This window comes from Hemiscyllium ocellatum, chromosome 26 (assembly GCF_020745735.1).
Source record: "Hemiscyllium ocellatum isolate sHemOce1 chromosome 26, sHemOce1.pat.X.cur, whole genome shotgun sequence".
NCBI lineage: Eukaryota > Metazoa > Chordata > Chondrichthyes > Orectolobiformes > Hemiscylliidae > Hemiscyllium > Hemiscyllium ocellatum.
Window position 1 is genome coordinate 50,231,632 of NC_083426.1, and position 9,517 is coordinate 50,241,148.

At 45.3% G+C, this 9,517-nt stretch overlaps 1 protein-coding gene across 1 annotated transcript in view; it reads left to right on the forward strand.

Moving 5' to 3' along the window:
• Window positions 1-5,477, forward strand: part of LOC132828239 (adiponectin receptor protein 1-like) — a 95,571-nt gene extending 90,094 nt beyond the window's left edge. Inside the window, exons 5-8 of the mRNA XM_060845202.1 lie at window positions 60-246; window positions 674-861; window positions 3,121-3,314; window positions 4,555-5,477. Of these exons, the coding sequence (XP_060701185.1) occupies window positions 60-246; window positions 674-861; window positions 3,121-3,314; window positions 4,555-4,683 (698 nt within the window). The 3' untranslated portion in view covers window positions 4,684-5,477. The remainder of the gene's footprint in view (window positions 1-59; window positions 247-673; window positions 862-3,120; window positions 3,315-4,554) is intronic.
• Window positions 5,478-9,517: the final 4,040 nt, after the last annotated feature.

A 9,517-nucleotide genomic window follows, 5' to 3' on the forward strand; every position in this document is an offset into this window, starting at 1 on the left:
TGTGGTGTGAGACAATGTCTTTAAAGTGTATTGGTTGATGAACCCTTCATTTTGCACAGGTTTTGTCTTCTTCCTGGGCCTGGGAATTCTGACCTTGCTGAGGCCAAACATGTACTTCATGGCCCCTCTGCAGGAGAAGGTCGTCTTTGGCATGTTCTTCCTGGGAGCTGTTCTTTGCCTCAGCTTCTCCTGGCTCTTCCACACGGTCTACTGTCACTCTGAGAAAGTTTCCAGAACGTTCTCCAAGTGAGTACTGGGCACTTGGACCTTGCGTGAGGAGGGATGATGAGGAATCTGGTTTATAGCAACTTACACCCTCAGTTTCTCAATTCTCTAATACTGATCCCTCGCACAGGCCTGATTTTTATCACTCTGCCATTGGCCACCCTCAGGCCTAAGCTGTTGGATTCTCTCACTAAAGTTCACCAATTCTCTCACTCTCTCTGTTTTAACACGCTCCTAAAGCCTTCCTCTTTAATCAAGCTTTTACTCATTTACCTTACTGTCTCTTTATGTGACTTGGAGCCTAGTTTTGTTTGATAACATTCCTATGAAGCACCCTGGGACATCTTACTACACTGCAAATGAAAAGTTGCTATGTTTGTCACTGATATGCTAACATGTCACTTCCATCACGTGCTCTGCCTTTCATGTTTTTGTTGTTTGTTTCCAGACTGGACTATTCTGGAATCGCCTTGCTTATCATGGGGAGCTTTGTGCCCTGGTTATATTACTCCTTTTACTGCTCTCCCCAGCCCCGACTCATCTACCTCGGCATTGTTTGTGCTCTGGGAATATCAGCCATCATTGTCGCTCAGTGGGATCGATTTGCCACTCCCAAACATCGGCTGACAAGAGCAGGTGAGAATCATGCCAGCCATTACAGAGGAACTGAAGGAACCATTGACTATCGTATCTATGACCCCCTTCACTCAGTCTGCTTCCTTACCACTCCTTAGGGTGGGATATTAATTACAGAAGTGACAGTCACTAACATCACCTCCAGCCAGTTTGTTTTTTTGTTCAGCTGTCTCCATCATTTAGCTGAAATCTATCGGTTATAATGACAACCGCAGACTTAAGCAAGTTCTTTGTTTGTGCCAGTACTTTCTCACCTGACACCTCGTCATGCGGCTCTGTGTATCTGATACTGACTTAGAGATAAAAGAAACTGCAGATGCTGGAATCCAAAATAGACAAGCAGGAGGCTGGAAGAACCGAGTAAGCCAGGCAGTATCAGGGGGTGGAACAGTCGCTGTTTCTGATATAACCCTCTTGGCAGAGTCACATGGTTGAGTATCATGTGCACAGTGATTTTATACACTGCAGAAGCTGTGTAGCATATACTGTCATTGATTTTGCATGTTACAGTTCACACACAATGTATAACCAAAATGTATATCGTGAACAGTCAAATAGTTAGTTTCCGTTTGTAGTGTGCATCGTCTATGTGTGAATATGTGTGCAGTCAGTGAGTAGAACCGATATGAGAACAGGGTTAGGCTGGGGATGCTCCCTGACCTGCTGTGCTTTTCCAGTACCACACCTTTTGATGCTGCTGAAAGAACTCGTCAATTGCTGCCAACAGATCACTCCGGTGAAACATCTTGGCCAGTTTTAGTCCAGTAAGAACACAACACAAATACATTTGTTGTCATTTGACAGTGTGGGTACCAGGAGTGACAGGGTCTAGTGCAGCCAGTGAGTGGAGCCAATATGAGAGCAGTGTTAGTGTGCGGTATGATTCCTGCATACGATGCAGTGTGCGCAGTCTCCCCTCCCTCCGTATCTTCTCTGTACCCTCCATATCTTCTCTCTTGCTCAGTTGCCTGACAGTTGTTCAACATCCAGTACTGGATAACCAGTGATTTTCTCTGAATGTTGGGAAGGTAAAAGCCATTGTCTTTGGTCCCCACCACAATGTCTGTTCCTGAACCACCAACTCCATCCCTCTTGCTGGCAACTGTCTGAGACTAAAGGAGGCAGCTTTCACCCTCGCAGTTACATTAGACTGAGATGAGGTTTTCGCTACATATCCATACCATCACAAAAGCTGCTCATTACCATGTCCATTCCACTCCATTTGAGCTGTCTTAGTCTCCCATCTTACACACTCCTACTTAAATAGATCTAAACCTTCCCTGCCTGTATCCTAGTGTACATTATTGCTCACTGATTGTGCCTGTGCTGTCTGTCAGTGGAGATGCTTCTCCAATGTTTTCTGGCTGGCTCTCACCTGATCGCTTTCCGGTCTCTTGTCAGAACCTTTGAGGAAACTGAAGTGATAAATGAACAAAAACTTTAAAGACAACTTAGCCCTTCTTTTTCCCTCATCTTTCCAGCTACTGCAGTATTTTGCATTCATTCCTTCCTGCCCACACCCCTCGACCATGTCTCTGCATCCCCCTTTGCTCCCCCAGCTCCATCATTGCTCTGGGGCAGATGGCAGGAGAGGTAAAGGGAAAGATGAGGGGCCACAGGAAGAGCTGGGGGGAGATTCTTCCAGATCTCCACCCCTCTGGAATTTCTGCACTCTTCCAATTTTGACTTCATAGGCAGCTCTTGAATTTAATCACCTCGCCTTTGGCAGTTGTGCATTCATCAGTCTAGGCCTAAGCTCTGGAAATCCCCCTCTAAACCTTTCACCCCTGGAAGACTATCCGTCATTTCAACCAAACCTGATCATCTGCTGAAAGAACTCGAAGAAAGCGAGGACTATAGATACTGGAGAGTCAGAGTTGAAAAGTGTGGTGCTGGAAAAGCACAGCAGCTCAGACAGGATGCTGATGAAGGGCTTATACCCGAAAACTTGATTCTCCTGCTCCTCAGATGCTGCCTGACCTGCTGTGCTTTCCCAGTGCCACAACTTTCGACGATGCTAAAACAACTCGTCAACTGCTGCCCACTGGTCACTTCTCTGAAATACCTTGGCCACTTTTAGTCCAGTAAAAACACTATACAAATAAACTTGTTGTTGTTTGACAGTGTGGGCAGCAGGAGTATAGTCCGTATAGTCAGGGTATCAAATGTACCCAGTCAATGTGCAGATTATGCTCAGTGTTGTTCACATCGGTGTGAGAACTGTGTAATGCCTATTGACTGTTCCATTTGTTTGTGCAGGTGTGTTTCTTGGTCTTGGCCTGAGTGGAATTGTCCCCACTCTCCATTTTACGATCGCTGAGGGGTTTGTCAAAGCCACAACTGTTGGACAGATGGGCTGGTTCTTCCTGATGGCTGCAATGTACATCACCGGGGCTGGGTTATATGCTGCCCGGATTCCAGAACGATTCTTCCCCGGCAAATGTGATATATGGGTAATGTACAAATCAATTCTTCAGCTACTTCTCGCCCTCCGTTACTGGAGCTGGCCTGGCCTTGCTTGGCAACTCCTGCTGTGCTCCAGATACCCCTCTCCCATATGTTTCTAAGCTGCTATTTCCTGGATCATTTCAACGGGACAAATAGCAAGTCTTGTAGAAAAACAGATGTTGCTGGAAAAGGTCAGGTCTGGCAGCACCTGTAAAGAGAAGTCAGAGTTAACATTTCGGGTCCGGTCACAGATACTGCCAGGCCTGCTGAGCTTTTCCAGCAACATTTGTTTTTGTTTCTGGTTTACAGCGTCCGCAGTTCTTTCGGTTTTCATTTAGAATGTCTTGTACCTTGTTTACAATCGAGCTAGTATTTATTTTGAGCTTTGACTCAATGGGTACATTGTTTAAATCTATTCTGAAGCTTGAAATGCTAACATTCACTGGGTTGCTCTCTCTGAAGCTCCTGAGCGACATTCTCTCCTGAGCTGCCTGGTCACACAGCTGCTGGGAAGCCCCATACACTTCAGTTGTCATGCTACTGCATAACTGCTGCTTTGAGAAGCTGTTAGGAAGTCTGCACAGGAGTGAAGAAAATGAGAGGGGATACTGCTGCTGAGTAGTTGTAGCATCTTCTCTCTTCTTTTCAGCTACTGTGGTATTTTGCATTCATTCCTCCCTGGATCAATACTTGCCCTCAAAACATGCATTAAAAAACAAGTCCTGCTCAGTATCGACTTGCTGTGCGCTAATTGTGTGTCGTGTTTTCTTCATTCTCACAGACAAGTGCTTCATTGGCTTGTGCACTTGTTGAGGTCCTGAATGGTGTTGAAGAAATATGAACACTTTTCTGTGTTGTGTCTGAGCACACTGGGAACAATCCATGCTGAAGCAGGCCCTACAGTGTGGAAACAGGCCTGTTGGCCCCACAGGTTCACACCAGACCCCACCCAGACTCACTCCCATCCCCGCATTTCCATGGCAAATCCACTTAATTTACATATCTCTGGATACTATGGGCAATTTAGCATGACCAATCCACTGAACCTGCTCATCTTTTGGACTTTGGGAGGAAACCAGAGCACCTGGAGGAAACCCATGCAGAGACAGAGAGAATGTGCAAATTCCACACAGACAGTCGCCCAAGGCTGGAATTGAACCCAGATCCCTGGTGCTGTGAGACAGCAGTGCTAACCATTGAGCCATCATGCCCTCCTAACCAGCACTTTTCCTTTTCTCTACCCAGTTCCAGTCACATCAGCTATTCCACGTTCTGGTGGTAGTCGCAGCCTTTGTTCACTTCCATGGCGTTTCCAACCTGCAGGAATTCCGATATGGGCTGGAAGGAGGCTGCACAGATGACTCCCTCCTCTGAGACCTAGGACTGCTGCACAGAGTTCTCAAACAACACAGCCTGAAGTGCATTGAAACTTTTCTCTTCATTTTATTTCTTTTTTTCTAAGAACAAATAAAAAACACCATTCCCTACTTGCCATCCCTCATCTCAGAAACAAAAGAAAGCAAAATGGACAGCTTCTTTTGTCACTGCACACTTGATTGGGGTGAGGGTTGGAGAGAGGGCAGAGTTGCTGAGAGAGAGAGGCTGGGCAAATATTTACTGAGGTTACCTTTGTATTACATGCCCCAACCACTGTCACTTTTGTTGAAGGGACCCCCATTGAGGAGGTTGGGAATTCCAGCCAGCCAGCTCTTCCACATGTGGCATAAGCCCAGCCTCGCAGAACTGTGACCCATTTATGCAAGAAACCACTTGCCCAGGCTGAGGTTGGAATAATCCCTAGCAAATATCCTGGGAATGGCCCGTGTCCAGTCAACACTGACTGACTGAACGAACACTTCGAGATCCAATTATGTCACTCATTCTGCTCAGCTCCTTTCTCTCAGCTGCTGAAATTGTTTAGGAAGGACAGTGTGTGTGGTGGGAAGTGAAACCTAGCAGTATGGTAGCTGTGATGTGCGGGCACTTTATATTCAGTGATGTATGTGGAACACAGTATTTATTTTAAGGGGTTTTCTGATTGCCTTTATAGACATGTACATTTCTTCACGGGCATTGTAAATTAAATCTTAGGGGAGGGGCAGTCCTGTTGTATATAGATGTAGATGAGTCAATCTGTATCCTGCAATAAAAACTTTGGTTTAGACTGAGCAGTCCTTGTTTTCTTTGTGATAAATCAGTATTATTTCCAGGTCTGTAGAGATTAATGCTTTCCTGAGATGGGGGAGCACAGTACTCTGCCCCTTATCCACACTATATCCAAAATGGAGACTGTTGATTTCCGTGGAAAATTGGGAGGAAGTGTTACACTCCAAAGCCCACAGGCTGCCCTCAACTGCTAAACTACAAACTGAAGCCCTGTTTTTCTCCCACATCCTCCCACTGCTGATGCACTAGGGTAGTACCATGTTCCATCCACAAGATGCACTTACAGCAGCTCCCCAAGGCTCCTTCAACAGCACCTTCCAAACCTGTGGCTTCTACCATCTCGAAGGACAAAGGCAACCAGGTGCTTGGGAACAAATGTCTCTTCAAGTGGCACACAATCCTGACTTGAAAAGATATCACTGGTCTGGGTCAAAATCCTGGAACTCAAATCCCAGACCATAAATATGCACAAGTTTAGAACTGAAATTCAATCAGCTCAAAAACTCAGCTTTTTCGGAGACCTCATTAATCAACTTCCTATTTTACATCCGACAAGTAAAGTTAACTGGAGTAGAGCTTTATGATTCTTGGCTCAAAGTGACAGTTTCACTCATCCAGATCCATTTCCTGAACTCAGCTGGCTAGTTCGTCAGCATTGTCTCCTCCTGCTCTAATCCGAGAGTTTGTCACAAATGACCAACATGTTTGTAATTTGTTGTCAGCAGGTCAACCATCTGGAAGTAGAAAAATGTAACTGGTATGTCTTAACTACCAGCTTATGAGTTTGGAGTCACTTGCAGGGCAACTACACAACGGGAATGTGGAAATTGTATTACCAGTGTCTGGCTGACCGCAAGTGTGGACACACACCAAGCCTCACCTCTATTAGGTGGAACTACCAACTGAACATGCTGCAAGTGCAGCAACCTGAAAACTCAGTTAGGTTCTCGATATACAAGCTGAAAATGTGTTGCTGGTCAAAGCACAGCAGGTCAGGCAGCATCCAAGGAACAGGAAATTCGACGTTTCGGGCCGGAGCCCTTCATCAGGAGCCCTCTCGATATACAAGTACATGTTTCACTCCCAGCCTCTGCAACTAACAGAGATAGTGTGCAATCCCAAATGTGAGATGTGGCAGCTAACCTATCTGATAAACATCTGCCTCCAGCATTGTAAAGGGGATCTCTGCGAGGTAATTTGTGATGTTCCAAGAAGCCTGAACGCTTGAGACAAAATCCAGTCTGTAAGAGGCCACGTCTTTTTCATTTTGAGACTATAAATCGAAATGAAGGTTCGACTGCTATAAATGAAATGAGAATTTTGCAATGTCAAAATTAAATGCTGCATGTATTTTTGAGCTGTGCTTTGGAGGCAGTAAGAGGGAGAACTCGAGACTTGTGCCAAGAATCTTTCAAGTTAAGGAAATTCTGTCAAAACGCAGCAGTCTGGTTGAACTGAAGAGTGTTAAAAAGTAGTAAGTGCCAATAACAGAAAAGGATAAGAAATAGTCAGATCCTGTACATGGAAAGTATCTATCTCTCCTCTCTCATTCCCTGTGGGCAAAAAGATGGAGAGCTCGAAAAAATTAATTCAAGAAAATATCTAAGTTCCCCATATTAACCGTCAAATTTAAAAACAATTGTAACTATTCAGGCAACAGATGTCCTCATTACAAACATCAAAACACGAGAGAAATTCACTTTTCACCGTGTTGACTAAATATTTGATCTTCAGAATGATGTTTACCCTGACTATATGCTTCCAAATAAATCTGTTGGACTATAACCTGGTGTCGTGTGACTTTTAAGTTGGTACATCTTAACATAAGCCTTCTTCTTCCTCTTGACAAGAGATTCAATTTCTTTAGTAAACTACGACTCCCTCACTCAACCACTTCCTCCCTGCCTGACAGGTACATACTTATCAAGGGCACACAGTAGCTGTTCCTTGAATAACCTCTACATTTCAATTGTGCCCATCCCCTGTAATTCCCTTCCCCATTCAGTGCAGCCTAAATCTTGCCTAATCAGGTCATAATTGCCTTTCTCCCAGCTATAACTCTTGCCCTACGGTATATACCTATCTCTTTCCATTGCTAAAGTAAACATAACTGAATTGTGATCACTATCACCAAAGTGCTCAAACCTCCAAATCTAACACCTGGCCAGGTTCATTACCCAGTACCAAATCCAATGTGGCCTTACCCCTTATTGGCTTATTTACATACTGTGTCAGGAAACCATTCTGCACACATTGGACAAAAACAGACTCTCTAAAGTATTTGAACTATAGTATTTCCAGTCAATATTTGGAAAATTAAAGACCCCTTTAACAATTATCCTGATTCTCTCTCGCTCCTATCCAGAATTCTCTTTGCTATCCTTTCCTCTACATCTCTGGAACTATTCGGAGACTTCCAACAGAGTGACCTCTCCTTTCCTGTTTCTAACCTCAGTCCATAGTACCTGAGTAGATGAGTCCTCAAACGTCCTTTCTGCCACCGTAGTACTGTTCTTGACAAACAATGCCACACCTTCCCCTCTTTTAACATCTTCCCTGTTCTTATTGAAACATCTAAATCCCAGAACCTGCAACAACCATTCCTGTCCCTGCTCTATCCATGTCTCCGAAATGGCCACAACATCAAAGTCCCAGGTACCACCCATGCTGCAAGTTCACCCACCTTATTCCAGATGCTCCTGGCATTGAAGTGGACACACTTCAAACCAGCTTCCTGCTTGTCGGTACACTCTTACGACCTTGAAACCTCACTGCTCTCAACCTCCTGTACACTGGAACTACAGTTCAGGTTCCCATCCTCCTGCTGAATTAGTTTCAACCCTCCCGACAAGCATTATTAAACCTACCCCAGGATATTGGTACCCCTCTGGTTCAGGTGTAGACCATCCTGTTTGTAGAGGTCCCACCTACCCCAGAATGACCCCCAATTATCCAGGTGTCCAAATCCCTCCCTCCTGCACAATCACTGTAGCCATATGTTCAACTCCCCTCTCTCCCTATTCTTCCCCTCGCTAGCATGTGGCAGGGGGAACAAACCAGAGATAACAACTCTGTTTGTTCTAGCTCTAAGCTTCCACCCTAGCTCCCTGGATTTCTGCCTTAAATCCCCATCCCTTTTCTTACCTATATCATTAGTGCCTATGTGGACCATGACTTGGGGCTGCTCCCCCTCTGCCTCAAGGATCCCGAAAACATGATCCGAGACATCATGAACCCTGGAACCTGTGAGGCACACACCAACTGTGAGTCTCTCCCGTTCCCACAGAATCTCCTATCTGTCCCTCTAACTATGGCAAACCCAATGACTAATGCTCTCCTCCTCTCCCCCTTTCCCTTCTGAACAACAGGGACAGACTGTGATCAATTGCTTACCCTGGTAAGTCGTCCCCCACAACAGTATACAAAACGGTATACTTGTTATTGAGGGGAACGACCACATAGGATCCCTGCAGTGTCTGCCAGTTCCCTTTCCATCCCCTGACTGTAATCCATCTACCTTTTTCTTTTACCTGAGGTGTAACTACCTCCCTGCAACTCCTCTCAATAACCCCCTCTGCCTCGCAAATGATCCAAAGTTCATCCAGCTCCAGTTCCCTAACGCGGTTTTCAAGGAGCTGGACTTGGGTGCACTTAAGAGTCATAGAGATGTATTGCATGGAAATGTTGCAATTGTACCAACCTCCACCACTTCCTCTGGCAGCCCATTCCACACACACCATTCTCTATGTGAAAACGTTGACCCTTAGGTCTCTTTTACATCTTTTCCCTCTCACCCTAAACCTATGCCCTCTCGTTCTTGACTCCCCCACCCTAGGGGAAAAAACCTTGTCTGTTTACCCTATCCATGCCCCTCATGATTTTATAAACTTCTCTGAGGTCACCCCTCAGCCTCCGATGCTCCAGGGAACATAGCCCTAGCCGATTCAGCCTCTCCCTATAGCTCAAATCCTCCAACCCTGGCAACATCCTTGTAAATCTTTTCTGAACCATTTTTAGTTTCACAACATCCTTCCGATAGAAA